Genomic DNA, 20,646 nt, shown 5'->3' with positions numbered 1-20,646 from the left:
AAGATTTTATACTTGGACAATTTGTTTTAAATTCCATAAAAACAGTTAAGATAAAATCTGTAAGTAGATGCTATTACTTCTTTGTCTAAAACTTACCTGTTTAAATAATGCTCTAATAGATATTTGTCTAGAAGATTGTATGTGACCAGGAAGCCACTGTCATGTAGTGAAATAAATTCTTTTATATTTAGCATTTAAAATAGTATTTGACTTCCTGTCTTATAACAATTTAAAGTAGAAAGCCTAAAATAATTTACTGGAGAAATATGTGTGAGTATTCATATGGTACTCTCTACAAGTATTTGTTGTTACAGTGGAGTTTTTGCTAATATTCTAATATGCTAATATATTTTGACATTAAAAAAGGTCATAGTGATAAATGACAATTCTATTAAGAAGCATAAAGTATTCATGTAGAGCACTGTCCTAGATCACCCAGATTATTTATAGCTGAGAGGACTGAGATTTGAGAGATTAAGTTATTTGCCCAAGGTCATAAGAGATGTAAGTAGCAACCAGGATTCAAACCTTCTCTTTCAACTATCATGTGACATTTCTAGAAATCAACTTCCTACTTTATAAAACAATAGAATTGATAATTAGTTTTTCTGGAAATTAGCAAATTAAAAATAAAAACAGACATTTCAAAATTACAAAGAGTGTACTTGTAATATGGCATATCTACTACTTGGTTGTTTTTTTTTTCTTTCCCTTACACCCAAATTTTTCCATTTCTGCATTTTAGCACTTTCTGAAAACTGTTGAAATAAAAGCCCAGTTATTGGACCCACACACCCACCTGGTGGCCAGAGTGGTGAACTGTTTGACACAGTCTATTTGATTCTTCTGTAACCCAACTATGTTGCTGAATTCTGCTTGTCATTCTCTTTTTCTTAGCTCTATATAGCTATCCTTTTTTTGACTCTATCTCTTTCTTTTTTGGTTAAATCAGAGAAATCTATATCCCTGTCGTGACTTTCCCTTAGTATTTGTGAGCCAGTCATGACTAATAAGAAGAATCATAACCCATATTAATCTAGCATAATGAAGTGCTGCTGTCCATACTTTACTATCTCCTATCTCATTTAATCTTCACAATAAGTTGAGGAAATTTGTCCTCATAGAAACTGGTTAACAGATTGTCCAAAATCATAATGCAGAAGTCAGGATTTGAGCTTTTTGATTCATAATTTGTTGTCCCAATACTATTCACCTGAATCAGGAGGGACTGTAAAGCCATAAGTCTTAAACTAAAATTAATCTTCATAAGGAAAAAAAACTATCTGAGTATAATTTAGCACCATTTCAAACCTCTATGTCTCCCTAAGTCTTCCTATTCTGGTTAAATTTGTTTTTCTTCTGGCATGCAAGTAATTCTTAAAGTAATCTATTAGTTTTCTATATTGTGGATGTATTGTATATTTATATATTATATTTTATTGCAACTTATTTTTTTATTAGTATAGCTCCTATTAATTTTCTGATAATTGTGAAAAATATTTCGGATATTAAAGATTTTTTGATTGGCTTAGACAGTCTGCTATTTATGTAGTTATTTTCTTGGGGAAAATTTGTTCAGATGAGCTTAAGAGCTCATCTTTTTTTATTTTAAAGATTTTATTTATTTTGAGTTTTACAGTTTTTTCCCCCTAATCTTATTCCCCCCCCCCCCCCACAGAAGGCAATTTGCGAGTCTTTACATTGTTTCCATGGTATATATATATATATATATATATATATATATATATATATATATAGATCCAAATTGAATGTGATGAGAGAGAAATCATATCCTTAAGGAAGAAAAATAAAGTATAAGAAATAGCAAGATTACATAATAAGATATCAGTTGTTGTTGTTTTCTAAATTAAAGGTAATAGTCCTTCATCTTTGTTCAAATTCCACAATTCTTTCTCTGGATACAGATGGTATTCTCCATCACAGACAGCCCCAAATTGTCCCTGATTGTTGCACTGATGGAACGAGCAAGTCCATCAAGATTTATCATCACCCCCCATGTTGCTGTTAGAGTGTACAATGTTTTTCTGGTTTTGCTCATCTCACTCAGCATCAGTTCATGCAAATCCCTCCAGGCTTCCCTGAATTCCCATCCCTCTTGGCTTCTAATAGAACAATAGTGTTCCATGACATACATATACCACAATTTGTTAAGCCATTCCCCCAATTGAAGGATGTTTACTTTATTTCCACTTCTTGGAAACAAGGCTGCTATGAATATTTTTGTACAAGTGATGTTTTTACCCTTTTTCATCATCTCTTCAGGGTATAGACCACAGTAGTAGTATTGCTGAATCAAAGGGTGTACACATTTTTGTTGCCCTTTGGGTGTAATTCCAAATTGCTCTCCAGAAATTTGGGATGAGTTCATAGCTCCACTAACAATGTATTAAAAGAGCTTAAAAGAGTTCATCTTAAAAAGAACTTAAAAGCCCTTTTAATTCTAACTCTTAATTATGGGATGATTTACTAATAATTAATAATCCCCATGCACTTGAATTTCTCATATTATTGTGTATTAGGTTGAACCCCTCCTCCTTCTTTGAGCTGGACATGAATTTATATTTCACTTTGAATGGATAGGGAGTTATCTTCTCTTTGTTAAAGTTGGAAGATCCCTAGGCCCAATCCACTATCTACACCTATTTGTTATACCTTCATTACTTCTCTTTCTACCCCAGATGTTTCATTGTTATATGAGCTGACAGTGAACCTTGAATTTTCTTGGACCTTTCTCTTTTCCTGTCCATGGCATCCCAAAGACCATTTGTTCTTTCTTTTTTTGCCCTGAAGCTGAGGTCTGCTTTTTAATGTCCCTTTTCCCAATTAAATCTCCTTGAGGAAAAGGATTATTTCAATTTTGTTTGTATTCTTACTCTTAACATGATGCATGGCATAAAGTAAGTCCTTAATGAGAGCTTTTCGGTTTATTTCATTTATTCATTTTGGGTCTGAATTCAGAGCTTACAAGTGGGAAATATTATGTACAAACCATCTTTTAAAATTTTCTGCTTTTTGTCTTTTGTCAGTTTAGTTGAATTTGTTTTTTCCTCATTCTTACTAAAGGATAATTAAATTGATTCTTTGTGGCAGCTTCAGTGGATATTATTATATCAACCAAAATTTAGGTTGATTCCCTTTTTAAAAAACCTGTAACAAAAATAACCTTATTTCATTTATGTTTGTTAGAGAACATAACTGTTTAGCTAAGATCAAAAGAAATTATTTGCTATGTAAGATTATTCATTGTACAAAGCTTTTTTGTAATCAGATTAACAACCTTGAAAGTTTTAGTGAAATCTGGACATACATTGACTTTGTGTGTGTGGGTACTTAGATTAATTTCTATGGGATTTTTACCTCTGTTAACTAGACGATCTTGGACTTGTGAAAGTGGAATTTGGAATATGTGATTTATGACTGAGGTATCTAAAGATTAATGTCTGTTCACCTATTTTGATAGTAGTTCAATATTCCAGTGATTTTATTATGACCCTGTAGATGTTTCTTAATCAACAGACAGTTCTTAAGCATTTACCTTGAGTCAAGTTTATACTGCCTGTTAGAAATATGAAGGCAAAATGTAAAACCATCAGTGTTCTCATGGCGTTTAGTTTTATTAAGGGAGAAATGTACATATTTAACTATTGTGTGTGTATAATATATGTGTGTGTGTGTGTGTGTGTGTGTGTGTGTGTATATATATGTGTGTGTGTGTATATATATATATATATATATATATATTAGGAAATAAAAAAAGTGAGAGAACATTAGTAGTTTGGTAGTTATCAGAAAAGTCATCAAGTAGAATATCATTCTAGTTAAATTCTGAAGGAATTTAGAGATGCTGTGTGATAAAATTGAGGAAAAATAATAGTTCAAAGACATGAGAGATGGAGTGTTTTCTATCTACATAATAGAGAAAATGCCTATGACAGAACCATAGAGTTTGTAAAGGGTAGTATGTGGCTGCTTTTTGAGAAAAGATTTATCTGCCCTGTACTACATCAGTCATTTCATTGACAAAATACTTCAATTAAATTATGACAATATTGTTAAGTCAAAAATACTTTTCTTTAAGATTTCAATAAGTCAGGCCAGCCAGGAGATGAAAATGCTGAACATCTGAAGCATAGGAAACAAGCACTGAAAATGTCTGGAGTTTGGAAATATGGAATGTTTTGTTCAAGGAACCTCAAGGAAGCTCCTGTCACTGGATTGCAGAATACACTGTAAAAGAATTAAGGTGTCAGGTGTAGGGTGATTGGAATTTTAAAAGGTCAGCTTATGACGGTCTTTGTATGCAAAATAAGAGACCTGATATTTGATACTGGCAATAAATAGCAAACCACTGGGGTTTATTGAAAGTTTGATCATTTTGGCCTCTTGAGTGTAGAAAAATAAATTGAAAGATAGATTAAGAAGATTTTGCAGATTGTCTAGGCATGAGGTGACTATTACTGTGATCTTGGCTAAATCAGTTTTCTTTTTTCTGATCTCAGTTTTCTCATTTGTAAAATGAAGATGATAAATAGCATCAGTTTCACAGGATTGTTTTGATCAAATCAGATAATATGTATAAAACACTTCAGAGAATTTTAAAAAGCTATATATATGTGTGTATGTGTATATACACACGCATACACATACACACATGGTTGGCTATTTGTTCTCTAGCTGTAATTGAGAAACTTATCTCTTTCCAGTTTCCTCCAATTTTATATGATTTTTAAAATATTTATCACAAGTGTTTATTTATTTGGAGCTTATTATACCATATAGTGTGAATTGTTGACCTAAGCAAGAGTTCCCACCTGGTATCCATATACTTTAAAATATATATTGTTAATAATTTTCCCATATTTTCCTTATATACATATGCACTTTTAAAAAAACGTTATTTCAGACTGACAAAGCACACAAAAAATGTTTAGAAACCTTACTCTGAAACTTAATTTCTTCAAGATTGTTTTCTGGTTGTTTTTAGTAGTTTTCATTGAATAGGGAATATTTACTCTATTAGACATTGTTCTTGTTTTTAACCATTGTTATTATGTTCAATTCTATATTTTCTTAATGAGTTTGTTTAATTAATCACATTTTATCCAGATATTTTAATTGCCATGGTGTTTGCATTCTGTAATTCTATGCCCTATACATTCCTAATTTTTTTTTGTCAAGGCAGTGGGATTAAGTGACTTACCCAGGGTCACACTACTAGGTAATAATTAAGTGTCTGAGACAGGATTTGAACTTGGATCCTCCTGACTTCAGGTTCGGTGCTCTATCCACTGTACCACCTAGCTGTGCCCCTGCACTCCTACTTTCAAAAATTTTGTGTGTTTCTGGGGGGGGGGGGAGAATATTTTTTTTGGGGTATGAGTCTCCTTATATCACTTAGGCTGTATATATAAGGGCTTCTTGCAATCTAATCTAATAATCTGTATTTGTCCTACTTGGTTTTCAACCTGGATTTGACATCCTTCCTTATGGAGAAGAAGGTATCCTTCTGCAAGGGTTTTGCCTTTAATTGTCTTAATCTACTATAGCACAGAGCTCTTTCATTTTAGTCACCTACCAGTCTTTAACCTCCCTGTTAACTATTTGCTATCAAGACTGTCTCTTTTTATATACTTGGTTTATGTTGTTTAATACATTAATATAATGTTGCTCATCCCTTAAATTCTTCCTTTTTTTAAGATTTTCCCTAATTATCCAGAGGATAAGTAACACCATCCTAAATGCCAAGATGCTCATTGCCATCTTTGACTTTTCACTTACCTTTTACCCAGGTTGCTAGTCAATTACCAATTTTGATCGTCCAACCTGGACAACATGTATAACATCTGTTTTACTATTCTCTGAGCTACCATCCTCGTTTAGAATCTCAGCATTTCTCACCTAAACGTAATAGCTACCTTATTGATCTTCCTTCCCCATATTTCTCCTCTTTTCTGCTGCCAAGGTGATATTCCTAAAGCTTAGGTGACACCATATCACTTCCCTACTCATAAAATAATAGTCATTCCTTATTACCTTTTTGTTTTCATTCTTCTTAAATTCATCATTTTTCTTTAAGGAGATAGGTAACATAGATTATCAATCGTCCTCAGGATTCATGGTTAGAGATTTCATTGCTGAGAATTCTTTAAGTATCAAAGTTTCTATTAATTCACATATATTCAGTCATTCTCCAATTAATTGGAGCACCCTTATTTTCTTTGTTCTTTTTGAGACATAGACCAAATAGTGGTATTACTCGATCAAAGATGATACACTGTGTAGAGTCTTTCTGGGTCCAATTCAATATTGCTTTTTGCAGGGGGGTTTACAAGGCAATGGGTTTAATGGCTTGCCCAAGGTCACACAGCTAGGTAATTATTAAGTGTCTGAGACAGGATTTGAACTCGAGTACTCCTATCTCCAGGGCCGGTGCTCTGGCCACTGCGCCACCTAGCCACCCCTCAATATTGCTTTTCAGAATGATACCATACCTCTTGTACCGTAGCCCTTACAAAATTTTTCACTCTTTTTATTATCTTTGCCAGTTTAATGATTCTAGGTAACCAGTATTTATTAAATGCTTATTAAATGCTTACTGTATGCTAGGCACTGTTAGTGGATACAGAGAAAGGAAAAAAAAATTTTAAATCTCCCATACTCAAGGAGCTCACAGTCTAATGGGGGCAATTAGCATGTCAATAGTTATACATAAACAGAACTTGTATTGGATAAATTGGAGATAATCCTGAAGAGAAGGAGCTAATATTAAGTGGGACTAAGAAAGTCTTTTGCAAAGTTGGATTTTAAATAAGCTTTGAAAGACTCCAGGGAAGCCAAGAGTTAGAGTTGAGGAGGGGGAGCATTACAGGTATGGAAGACAGCCAGTGAAAATATTTGGTGTCTAGAAATGGAATGTCTTGTGTAAATAGCAAGGAAGCCAATGTCATTGGATCACAAAGGACATGGGATAATAAGGTATAGGAATGCTAGGAAGGTTATAAGGCACTATATAAGCCAGATGGAGATAGTATTTTTCATCATAGATGTAATAGGAATTTACTAGATTTGGTATTTTAAGAAGATCACTTTCTTTAACTTAAAGAAGGATGGATCAGAGTGGAGAAAGACCTGGGAAAGGTAGACTAGTACAGTAGTCTAGGTGTAAGGTGGTGAGAAGCTGTATTAGAACATGTATGAGAAATGTTTTGAAGGTAGATCAACAGACTTGACAGCCAGTGGTTATGGAAAATGAAAAAAAGTGGGAGATTAAAGGTTGTAAGTCTTGGTGAGAATGATGGTGTATGCTCAGCCATAATAGGGAAGGTAGAAAGATGATTTTGGGGGGGAGGGAATGAGTTTTTTGGATTCAGTTTTGGATGTGTTAAGTTTAAGATGTCTATGAGGCATCTAGTTTGAGATGTTTGTTTTGTAGTTGGATATGTGTTAGATGAGGTCAGGAGCTTCATAGAGATTGATAAGTAGATCTATGGGAATTGATAAGATCATCAAATGAAAAAGTAATTTAAGTACAAGGCAGATAGGGGATATCTTTTGTGACCAATAAACGAAACTGAGAAGGAACAGATAGATAGGAGATAATTAGGAGAAATTATTGTCACAAAAGCCTGTTGAAGGAATATGAAGGAAAAGGAGATTATTTGAGGGTATCAGGGACTGAGGTGAGATCAAGAATGAAGGATGTGAAGAGAGTTTTAATTTGTACTTCTCTTAGTGCTTGATTTCTTCCTTTAATAACTACTTATTCATAACCTTTTATCATTCATCTTTTAGGGAATGTCTGTCTTTGTTTTGAGGTCTTATCAGAGAAATTTCCTTAAAGATTTTTTTCCAAGTTAAATTTTTCACTTCTAATTTTAACTGCATTGATTGTTTGCAAAACACAACAAAACTTTTAAAGTTTATTTAATAATACATTTTTCAACTTCTTTCAGTTTATCTCCTTTATTCTTTGTTGGATCATGAGCCCTTCATTTATCTATACTTAATATCTTTATAGTGTGACTTTTCATATGCAAGTTTTATAACATTTGAAGCTTATATAGTATGTGAATGTCATATCTAATTTCTATTCTAGTTTTCCCAGTAGTTTTTGTAGAATTGTGAGTTCTTGTTCTAGTGTTGATATCTTTGAATATATATTGAACAAAGTGCTACTTTGTTTGCTTTTATTTGTTTTATATATATATATACCTAATATGTTCTACTAATCTTAATTTTTTTGTTCTATTAAAGATTTTATTTATTTTTGAGTTTCACAATTTTTCCCCAATCTTACTTCCCTCCCCCCACCCCCCACAAAAAGCAATTTGTCAGTCTTTACTTTGTTTCCATGTTGTACATTGATCCAATTGAGTGTGATGAGAGAGAAATCATATCCTTAAGGAAGAAACAATAATCTAATTTTTTAGCCAGTATCAAATAGTTTTGATAATTACTGCTTTGTAGTATTTCAGATTTGTCCTGTCAAGCTAATCTTATCTTTCTTTGCTCCTTATAGAATGTTGACTTTTAGAGCTCAGGGAAGTAACATCAGGGAGATAACTGCAATACAGTGGTGAGTAACTTGAACTTTATTTGATTGAAATATCATAGCTATTTGTAATGAATATATAAATTAAAAACATTTTTTATTTCATAGATTTATGATGCATAACAATTAGTACCTGTGCCTGTTGATATTCAAACTTCAATAACTTAACTATTTTAGTTCTTCATCTGATGAAGCTCAGTGTCTTTAGAATTTTTATGACTTCTCTCTCTAACGTTAAAAAATATTGGGGCAGCTAGGTTGCGCAGTGGATAGAGCCACCGGCCCTGGAATCAGGAGTACCTGAGCTCAAATCCTGCCTCAGACACTTCATAATTACCTAGCTGTGTGGCCTTGGGAAAGCCACTTAACCACATTTTCCTTGCAAAAAAAAAGCCTAATAAAAAAAATTGATTGCTCCAAGTAGTAGATGAATATTTGTAAGTTGGATTATGCTTTTTTTTTACTAAATATATTATAAAAAGAAGTATTTCATAGAAGTTAACTTTAGAAAATTAGTTTAATATTAACAGATTGCCTATTCCAAAAATAATTCCTGATGGATAATTAAAATTCCATTATGTTCAGCTTTAGGAGGGAGAAAATAAACTCCTTTAAACATCCATAAATCTGGTTAATTTCTTTCCTTGCCCCCCCCCCCCCCCCCCAAATTCCTGAATTGTCAGTATTTTAACATCCTGATTTGCAGAGTTGGAGTAGGGCATAAAAGGAGTCCGAATAGTTCAGTGCTTTGATAAAGCTATAGTTTTAAGCCTCTAACAGTCATATAATTTCAGTAGTGGAAATATGATGATGTTTGTTTTTGTTCTCAAAGAAGGCCATGACATGAGGGAGGTGATGCTATGACAAGCACATGAACTGGATTTCAGGGGAACTGTACTAAGTCACTGGTCTCATTTTTCTCCTCCAGAGCCATCCGAGTCCAGTGACCAGATATGAACAGATATGACCCTGGATGTGAGACATTCAGGGTTAAGTGATTTGCCCAAGGTCACACAGCTGGTGTCAGTTGTTTCAGGGTGGTTTTGAATTCCTGTCTTCCTGATTCCAGAGTCAGTGCTCTATCCACTGCATCACCAAGCTGCCCAGTGAAAATGACCTGAGAGATTATAATGTTGGATATATCTCCAAAGTCTATTCTACTCTTAATTTTGTAGACAATCTTAATTAATTACCCATATGAAAGCAACTATTTAATGACAGAGTTGGCTATAATAACCTCTCTAATCATGTGATTTTTTTTCTTGACCCTCATTCTGTAGTTTATACATTGCTAGGTGTTTTTTAATGTGTTTTTAATATTTTTTATAATTATTATTCCCTTTGCTATGTATGCTATTTTTATAAAGTCATCCTATTTAATCTATTGTTTGCCATCTATTAATTGAGGATAATAATAATCATTTCACTACTTTCAGAATTTTTTATTAGGAAAGGGTTTTGCAAGTTATTTAAAAAATAATAGACATCTACTATGGTTTAAGTGAAAATTAAATAAATCATCACTAATGAGATGATTCTCAATGGTAGTAATCTACCATTGTTTGTTTGAAAGTGGTTTTTCTTTGTGTGAGACCTGCATATGAAGTATGTTGCAAGCTGTCTGCTCAGAACTTTTGTTTAGTAAACAGAAGTGGAACAAACATAGCTAGGTTTAAGATAGTATAATTCTAGGGGTGGCTAGGTGGTGCAGTGGATAGAGCACAAGCCCTGGAGTCAAGAGTACTGGTGTTCAAATCCAGCCTCAGACACTTAATAATTACCTAGCTGTGTGGACTTGGGCAAGCCACTTAAACCCCATTGCCTTGCAAAAACTTAAAAAAAAAAAAAAGATAGTATACTTCTTATAACTTCATACAAAATTGTATAACTAGATTGCTGTTAAGAGATCTGCCTGGTAGACAAGAATGAGGAATGAGGAGGCACTTTGGTGTAGTAAGGAGAAGTTACATCACCACATCTCTTTTTTTTTTTTCAGTCAAACAGACAGATATTTCAAAACTAAATATGTGATATTCTCTTGAATTTATAAATTGCTGCTTTTGAAATAAGGTGCTTTCTGTTTTTGTTTGTTTTAAGTTTTTGCAAGGCAAAAGGGGTTAAGTGGCTTGCCCAAGGCCACACAGTTTAGGTAATTATCCACCTAGCAGCCCTTCTTTTTGTTTTTAATGGAACTCTAACTTATAATTCAGTTCCACAGACCTAAAGCTTGGCTCCTTAGTGCTGCTCTGTCTAGCTCTCTGCTGCCACCAGGGGGAGATAGTAGAAAGCAGAAAATCAGTAATATATCTGTGTTTACAACCTTTTTTTTTTTTTTCTGGTGGTAATCTACTAAATTATGAAAGTATCTCAGAGTATAAACTATTCTCTGTAAATCATAATTATGCCAGTACTACAACTACCTGATGAGGCTAGGTGGGGACCAAATTAAATGAGTCCATTGCTGGATTATAAAAAACAGCTGATTTTATATAAGTTTTTAAACTTTTCTAACCACTTTTTTACATGCATGCATATATGTGTGTATGTGTATGTGTATATATATTCTTTCACAGAATTCTTACAAACATCCCTGCCACATGGGTATTACAGGTATTATAGCATAGTGGCATGGTAGATGAGAGACTGCTGGGTCTGGAGTAAAGAAGACCTGAGTTGAAGGCTGATGTTAAACACTTACTAGCTATTGTGATCTTGGCGAAGTCACTTCACCTGGTTTGCCTCAGTTTTCTCATCTGGTAAAATGAACTGGAAAAGGAAATGGCACACTATTATAAGATCTTTGTCAAGGAAACCCTTATGGGGTTACAGAGTATCAAATATGACTGAACAATTGAACAACAACAATCTTAAAGATGAGGGAACTGAAGCTCAAAGAGGTTAATTGACTTGCCTCTGGTCTAACAGCTAGTGTCAGAGTTAGGGTATGAATCAAATCCTTACTGTCTTTAAATCTTATATTCTATCTACAGTATACTTATAGAGATAAGATATACTATTAGTTCTTGGACATGAAAAATGACTTATTTTTCCTTGCCTTTATATTATCCATCCATTTTTTTATAGTGAGAAAATATCATTTTAATGAAAAGTTTTAACCTGATATAGTTAAACATAACATTGATGCCAAAAATGGAAAGTGAATAAAAACCCAGAAAGTGACGAACATTATTACTATTTCTTTTTTTTTCAAGGTTTTTGCAAGGCAATCAGGTTAAGTGGCTTGCCCAAGGCCACACAGCTAGGTAATTATTAAGTGACTGAGGCTGGATTTCAACTCAGGTACTCCTCTTTTTTCTTTTAGGCTCAGGTACTCCTGACTCCAGGGCCAGTGCTCTATCCACTGTGCCACCTAGCTGCCCCCACTGCGCCACCTAGCTGCCCCTGTTTCTTAAGAAAGTTGAATTAATATAAATTAGTCTATGTAATGTGGAAACAAAAAACCATGTATTTGGATGATAGAGGGATGGATGTGTGCTGAAGTTGACATAGTTGGGGGCACATAGAATGTCAATTTTTGTTACATAAGGGAGAGGAAAAATAGGAGGATCTGTGAGAAATCACTCATTTTACTTTACTGCCAATAATTAATCAAAAAAGCAGTTAGTTTGAACTTATTTTCTGCTTTCTTATCTCCACAATATCTTTAAGATCATAATCTGTACATATCTTGAGGACATTTTTGATGCAGGTATAAGAAGTCCCTAGGAAACTGCATTTTTTTTTAGTTTATTGATGATATAAAGGAATAATCATACATATCATATTTTGATTATTGATCATAAGAGAGAAGTTTATTTAATGGAGCATAAAGAGATACCATCTTGGATATTGCTATAATATGGCATTCTTGTCCTATAGTACTGTCTGTTTACAGGACATGTCCATCTCAATGTCCTATAGAAATCTCAAATTTCACATATTTAAAACAGAATTTACAGTAACTCCCAAATTATTTTTCTTCTAGACTTTGCCATTTCTGTTGTAGTTTTCAATATTTGAGTCATTTGTCTTCCATATCCACAGTATTTAATCAGTTACCTACAATTGATTTCCATTTACATATTTCTTACTTCCATACCCCTCTCTTCATTCAAACAGCCACTGTTGTAGTATAGGACCTCATTATCCCTTTTCTGAATTGTTAATAACCTTCTCAAATTCTCTGCATTCAGTTATTGTATTTTTTTTGCAAGGCAATGGGGTTAAATGGCTTGCCCAAGCCCACACAGCTAGGTAATTATTAAGTGTCTGAGGCCGGATTTGAACTCAGGTCCTCCTGACTCCAGGACCGGTGCTTTATCCACTGCGCCACCTAGCTTCCCCATTACCTTTTTTAAAAGTAATTTTTATATTACTTTTTTGTTAGCAGACATTAATTTTCTCTTCTTTATTAAAGAAAGCAAAACACAAAACCAAAAAAAAAAAACAAAAAAACCCAGAAAAACATTTGTGATATATATTCATAGTGAAATATACTCTCATATTGGTTGTATTAAAAAGTATGTCTTCTAGGGGCGGCTAGGTGGCGCAGTGGATAGAGCACCGGCCCTGGAGTCAGGAGTACCTGGGTTCAAATCCGGCCTCAGACACTTAATAATTACCTAGCTGTGTGGCCTTGGGCAAGCCACTTAACCCTATTGCCTTGCCAAAAAAAAAAAAACCCCTAAAAAAAAGTATGTCTTCTTGTTCCAAGTCTATCTTCTCATACAAATTTATAAAGTTTTTATAATATCTCCACATTTGTGATTTTTTTTAAGCATCCTAATATAGAAACTTTCTACAAACTAGTGCAAGTTGATAAGTCATGTATAACTTGTAGGCATTGAGAGTTTCCTGATACATTGAAGGGTTGTAATTAGTTAGACCTATGATCATATAGCAAGCATGTTATCAGAAGCAGGATTTAGAACTCAGGTCTTCCAAATTTGAAGGCCATTATTCTCCCTTTCCATGATGTCTCTTCTTCATGTAAAATGCAATTTTATATCTTAATTATATCTAGAATAAGACTCAATCAGAATCTCATTTTTGAAGTCATCATGATAATCAACTATTTTAAAAATAGAAATGTTTCAGAATGTGCCTCTTTCATTGTTGGTTTTTTTGGGTGAAATTACATTTATCTGTGAACATAGAGAACATTTAATTTTTTTTTAGTTTTTGCTATAAAAATGGAAAAGTGCTTGAATTTTATTTGAGACTAAGTAGAAAGGAGTTTGATGACAAATATCATTTCCAATCTATTTTGTTTGGTTTCAGTATAATAATTTATTGATAATTACTTAATTTTTAATTCTAAATAATAATTTGTTTTTTAATTTATCTCTATTTCTCTTTTTAAAATTTTTTTTAGGTGTTTTTTTTTTCAAGACAATGGGGTTAAGTGGCTTGCCCAAGGCCACACAGCTAGGTAATTATTAAGTGTCTGAGGCCGGATTTGAACTCAGGTACTCCTGACTCCAGGGCCTGTGCTCTATCCACTGCGCCACCTAGCCGCCCCTAGAAGACATACTTTTAAATACAACCAATATGAGAGTATATTTCACTATGAATATATATCACAAATGTTTTTCTGGGTTTTTCTTTTTTTTTTTGGTTTTGTGTTTTGCTTTTTTTAATAAAGAAGAGAAAATTAATGTCTGCTAAAGAAATATTTTCTTCAGTGCATTTTTTTCCCCACTGACATAGATTGCAACCATTTCATGCCTTAGTAGATGAGTTGCTGTACCCCATGGGTTCTTAACTTGGAGTCTACAGACCTCCAAGGGGTTGATAAATTGATTTCAAGATTTCTCTACCCATATACATTTTTTATTTTAAAAAAAAATTAGATGATTATATTGCTTTAACTGGTTCCTTTGTAATTGTTAAAATGAACATTAGTTCCATATACTTCACCAGACTGAAAAAAGAAATTCATGCCACAGAAAAAGTTAAGAATTTATCTGGAAATAATGCCTCTTAACTCAATTTGATGAACCCCTTTGTAGTAAAATTTCTTCTTAAAAAAGCCTCTTTTGGTGATTGTTCTCTGAATTTAGTAATACTTGTTCTCAGACAAGGGATACATAGCATGTGACTGTGTCCATGTTTAACAGTTATTTTTCAGCTTATAGGATCTGCCATTAGCATGCTACCCATTTTGTGGTCTTGGAAAACTGATTAATACTTTGCCCTAATAAGCCACTGGTGAAGGTTTTAGTAGTAGATATTTTCAGTCTTATTTTAAATTTTATTTTTATTTTTGGATTTTGCAGTGCCTGAAAATGACTACAAAGCGAAATTTGTTTGTGCGGTTGGTGCCATGTCGTTGTCTTCGAGGTGAAGAAGAACCAGTCACCACCCTTGATTACTCCCACTGCAGTTTGGAACAGGTGCCCAAGGAAATTTTCACTTTTGAAAAAACCTTGGAAGAACTCTATTTAGATGCAAATCAGATTGAAGAGCTTCCTAAGGTATATTTTTTGGTTTTTTTTGGTTTTTGTTTTTTTTTTTTTTTACCAATTCTGGTAACTTCAATTAAGCCTTTTTGAGAAAGCAATATAGAAATGCATCTTCTTCCTCTTCTTCCTTCTTCCTTCTTCCTCTCCCTCTTCTTCATCTTCATATTTGTCGTCTTTGTATTCGTCTTCTTCTTTTTCTTATTTTCTTCCCTTAGGGTACACCAAAAGTCTTAGAAAATATTTTTGTTTCACAGGCATTTATATACCTTACAAATGACATAGCTACAGTTTATCCCTATTCTTGTTGTGATCTATTCTAATAGAATATCAGTGTGAATGCATTATTTCCAGATGCAGTTGAATAGTAAGCATAATGCATCATTTAATTTTAATATTGATAGCATGTTTTACACATTTTTTCACTACAAAATTTTCTCATATTTGGTTTCTTATAGTTTGATTCCTTTCTTCCTCATTTCCATTCATTTCTTTACTGAAATCTGGAATCTTTTCTTCATTCAACTCTTTTGACCTCTGAGTAGCTTTTGACATTATTGTATATAACCAGTGTCCTATCTCCACTTTCTTGATTTTTGTCCTGCCTGTCTGATTCCCTCTTAGTCTTTTGATCTGTTGTCACCATAATTCATTTCCTGCTTCATCTGGGTAGGACCACATGAGAAGGTCCCTGGATCCTCTATTCTTTTCTCTCTGTATCCTCTCTTTTCATGATATTTCCCATGTGTTTAATTACTCCTCTGCTTATGACTTAAAATTTCAGTTCTCATTCATCTCCTTAAATCTAAGTGCAGCATTGCCCAGTATCTGCTAGACCACTTTTTCTGGATGTCTAATAGGTACCTTGGACCTTCCAAAATTGTGCCTAAAATAATACTCCCCTAATGATCTCCCCCCAAAATCTGCTCCTCCTTCATATTTAATTCTGTTTCAGGCATCCTCTTCCTTCTTTTGTTCATGACTCCATTGCAGTCTTTGAATCTTTCTTTCTCAAATCTTGTTTTATTGTTATTTTTATTATTGCAACTCTTCTGTTTAGACTGTGACCTTTACAATTATAACCTTTTGATTTCTCTCCTTTTTAATTCATATTCCACACTAACTGCCAAAATAATATTCACAGGACTCAGGTCTCTTACTATCATATTTTCTTGCTGCCTCTAGGATAAAATATAAAATTCTCATCTTAGCATTTAAAGCCCTTTATATTTTGACTCCTGCTTGTATTTACATACTTCTTTCACATTGTTCTCCTTGACAGTATCTGTACTCTAATCACATTGAAAGGTACCGTTCCCAAACTTAGCATTCCATTTATGTAGTGCAGTGAATTCAGATGAAAAGCATCATCCCACACAGAAGTAGCTTTCATAAACTTTACTGCCACTAGCAAAAGAAAAAGGGATAAAGCTGCTTTCAATAGGACAATTTATGTGTGTCTCTCCATGAACACAATTGACAGCACATTAGGAGACAGCAGCAGGTAATCCATACTCCAGTTGAAGGCACAGAGATCCCTGAAGGCTTGATCTTATAAATCATTTTAGACAAAATTCTAATTGAGTATCAGTGGGATATCAGTGTTATCTGTAGGACAGTAAAATGAAGATCTTTTCCCTTTATTTTTTGTTTATTTTTTTTTGCAAGGCAATGGGGTTAACTGATTTGCCCAAGGTCACACAGCTAGGTAATTGAGTGTCTGAGGCTGGATATAAACTCAGGTTCTCCTGACTCCAGGGCCATTGCTCTATCACTACTCTTAATACTAGCTGATCCCAAAGATATTTTCTAATTTTCTCCCAATAAAGATGTTGAAATGTAGAGCAAGACAGTAGAAACAGAGAAGAAGAAAGAAGGAAAGTTAACCCAGATGCTCTGAAATGGGGAATTAGGGCTGTACCAGTCAACTCATCTTCACCAAATGATAATCTTTCAGCTCCTTGCCTTTGTATATATTGTTCTTTATGCCTGAAGTGCATCTTTGTGTCCTTCCACTTTATGTCTCTTTTTCTTTAATTTACCTTGGATTTATTTATCTATTCATCTAATTTGTCCTCTAATAGAATATAAATATTAAAGCTACATAGAATAATGGGGGTAGGGGAGTTACAGTAGGGAATAGAAGATGAAATAACTTCAAAAATTAATTTCCTTTTCTCCTGCCTCCTTTCTAATCTTTGTGAAACACAGATGTAGCTCAGAAATAGTATGGAATTGGTTCCAGTCCACTGCAATAAATCAAATACCACACTAAATGATTTACATGAACTTTTGGTTTCTTTTTACATTTGAAAGTCATATTTATATTATATTGCAGTTTATTAAGTGTGAGATAGCTTGTGTATTAAAAATTGTACATATCTTTTTATTACTAAAAAATGCTAACCATTATCAGAACCTTCTGTGAATCTTTGCTGGTGGAGTGTTTTGTCTGTGTTAATGACTTCTGACTGATTAGAGTGGTGGTAACTGAAAATTGGGGTGACTGTGGAAGTTTCTTAAGATAATAATGAAGTTTATCCTATTGATTTCATTTGAATACTTAGGGACTATTATTGGGTTATAAGTCAGCTGTATTTTAATATTATTGTGTCTCAGTATAGGGAGGCTCGAGAAGAGGGAGAGAGACAGAACAGGTGGCCAGTGTAGCAGTGAGTGCACACACAACATTTATTAAGTGTACTGCCCTATATGATTGTGGTTTATTATCCTCTAAAACAATTTAACATCAAAGATCATTATAGCAAATGTTACCTAAACATGTGAGCTGTTGGAAAAATGGCAGCAGGAGACTTGTTGATAGAAGATTGCCATACACTTTCAATTTGTAAAAAACACAATTATCTGTGAACTACATTAAACAAAGCACAATAAAATAAGACATGACTGTACTCTTAAATGACTTCCATATATAATGTTATTCAAAATAGATAATATTTAGCTGTAATTATAGAAATATAAACCAGATTGAGGGGACTAATTATTTTGCTTTCTTCTGTTTTCATTGGGATCACATTTGGAAAATTGATTTGTGATTTCTGATTCTATAACATAGCTTTCATTCATTATTTTCTCTCTATTTAGACTACCATTTCATTTCTGGCTCACATTACTTCTTATGTAAGCTGATTCCAGAATTTTTCATCTCCATCCTTCACAAAGCTGCCAAGATAATCTCTTTAAGAATAATAACAATAATTATAATGATAATGAAAGCAGCTAACATTTACATAGTACCTACTGTGTGACAGACATACAATTTTTAAAAAGTCACATTTTATATCTCATTCTTAGAAAAACTCCATTAAATAGCTGATGAAACTGGCAAATAGAATTTGAATGTCTTAAGTCACACAACTAGAAAGTATCTGAGATCAGATTTTAAGTCAAGTCTAACTGACACTAGGCCTGGCACTCTACCCACTGAGGTACCTAGTTGTAGGTACCTAATGTTTTCTCCCCAAAAACTTTATTTGGCTCTCTGCTATCAATAAAATGTAATTAATAGAATCTTAGACCTAAAGCAGGTCGGAACATAATAGCTATCTACCCATAGATTGATGTCTAGAACTGCAGTGATCTTAGAAGCAGTTGGATTTGGCATCCTCATTTTATAAAGAAAATAGGGCCTAGGAGGTTTAAGTGACTTATTCAAGATCAAAGAGGCTATAAGAGACAGGATTTAAATTCAACAATTATTCTGGAGTCATTACTCTTTACAGTGTACATTGCCATCATTATTCCTTTTCCTTACACTTAATGCAAAATATAATCTGTTTCTTTTTTATATTAGTCTATCTTATTTCATAATTCTCCCCTTATTTCCTTTATATTCTAATCATTATATAATAGGCTACGAGCTGTTTTCCTGATTTGACATGTATAATAAACTTACAAATTAATCTATTTCACAAATTTTTCATTTGAAATGACTTGAATTAATTATAATTGTTCATATTATTTTATTCATATATATATACATATATATACATATATATATGCCCGTTTAATTTTTTCAAAGGTTAATTATTGCTGATTTTCCACCCAAGGATAGATAATGAAAGGAAATTAGAGGAAACAGACTATAAATCAGGGATCAGCAAACTACTTAAGAAGCTTGACTGGTGCCTACTTTTGTTCCACCTACAAACTTAATTATGTTTGTGCATTTTGAAATGAAGTTTTATTATATGTATAAATGTAAAAAACATTCTTAATTGTGAATAAATAAAGTAAAAGTAAAATAAAAAGACAGGTTGCTGCTGGCTGTAGGTTGCTTATCCTTGATAGAGAATTACAATGAAACTAAAAAAAAGACTTTATTCAACAACTACTCCATACCAAGCATTCATCTTAAGTGTTGCTGATACAAAACAGTCATAGCTCTCAAAGAAACTCATATTCTAATTGGCGGCGACAGCATAGAAAAGAAAGTTAGCATTTATGTTCAGTTATGGTAGAGGTTTGAAAACTCAGGTAGAGAAAGTAATAGAGCAGATGGTAAGAACTTGCAGATCTTGGGGCATAATGTGCCCCTAACAAGAACAAGGTTTAGAGGGTCTCTGAATTCTCTCTAGTTGAGATCATGGAATTAGCATCCAACTGGAAGTAGGCTGGGAACTTTGCCTAATGAAAAGGTTTTGGTTCCCTTTTGTGGCATTAAGTCTTGCTTGTTTGTCTTTAAGCTATCCTTTGAGTTGGAAGGGACAAGTCCTTGCCCTCCTTGCTGGTAACTAGTACCAAATCAGCATAAAAATAAGCTATATGATGAAGTTTCCTTATGATTTATTTTATTTTTTTTAATTTTCAATTTTTTACATTTATTATCTTTATTTCTTTTTTTTTACACATTACTAAAATATTCTTGTTTTAAGAGTAAACATAATCTCCCCCCCCCTTTCCCCACAAAAATAAGATTTTTATAAAGATGAGCTGGAAGGTGGAAGGAAGGAAGCCACTGGACTTCCAGGGCAGAAGCAAGATGACAGCCTGAAGCTAATGTGCTCCTGTAACTCTTCCCTACCAAAGAAAAATGAAGCCTCCACTCTGACATTCACACTATAGATCCCATCAAGAAAAAGAGAAGTTTCAAAGAAGTTTTCAACTGCAGACATTGTGGACGATCTTAAGTGAAGGCCTGTGTCTTTGGGGGAAAAGGGGATGTGAAGTCCAGAAGAGTGGGAAAGCCAGCAGGAGACATTTAGCCACAGTGCAATCCAGGTCCTGACAGCATAATAGTAGCAGAGATATGGGCAGCTAGATAGCATGCCAGCACAGAGGCCACCAACCCCAAACAAAGTCTGAACCCTGAAAACACTGGAATAAAAGACAGAACTGGGTTGGGAACAAACCATTATTAAGTCAGAAACTGGACATAAAGGAGGGAAAAAAATCTCTGCAAAGTTGAGGCCTGGACTGCATAGGCAACATCTTGACCAATAAACCAGGGATCAGAGCCCAGCCCCAGCAAAGAAAAAAAAAAGCTTGGATCTATGCTCCCAGTAGCAGAACTAAAACACCAAAGATGAACAAAAAAAAACAAAAACTAAGAGTATTCACTATAGAAAGGTACTTTACAGACAAAGAAAGATG

General features: G+C 33.6%; 1 protein-coding gene across 7 annotated transcripts in view; it reads left to right on the top strand.

Moving 5' to 3' along the window:
• Window positions 1-20,646, top strand: part of ERBIN (erbb2 interacting protein) — a 202,214-nt gene that overhangs the window by 89,065 nt on the left and 92,503 nt on the right. For 6 of the 7 annotated variants that reach the window (XM_074206736.1, XM_074206735.1, XM_074206734.1 and 3 more), the window contains 2 exons: window positions 8,540-8,596; window positions 14,851-15,048. In XM_074206736.1, coding sequence (XP_074062837.1) covers window positions 14,860-15,048 — 189 coding nt within the window. In that variant the 5' untranslated portion in view covers window positions 8,540-8,596; window positions 14,851-14,859. Of the gene's footprint in view, window positions 1-8,539; window positions 8,597-14,850; window positions 15,049-20,646 lie in introns of those variants that run through there. The other variant, XM_074206738.1, reaches the window with a different exon arrangement.

The sequence above is a fragment of the Macrotis lagotis genome, chromosome X (assembly GCF_037893015.1).
Source record: "Macrotis lagotis isolate mMagLag1 chromosome X, bilby.v1.9.chrom.fasta, whole genome shotgun sequence".
Classification (NCBI taxonomy): Eukaryota; Metazoa; Chordata; class Mammalia; order Peramelemorphia; family Peramelidae; genus Macrotis; species Macrotis lagotis.
This window is presented reverse-complemented; position numbering and strand designations above follow the sequence as displayed.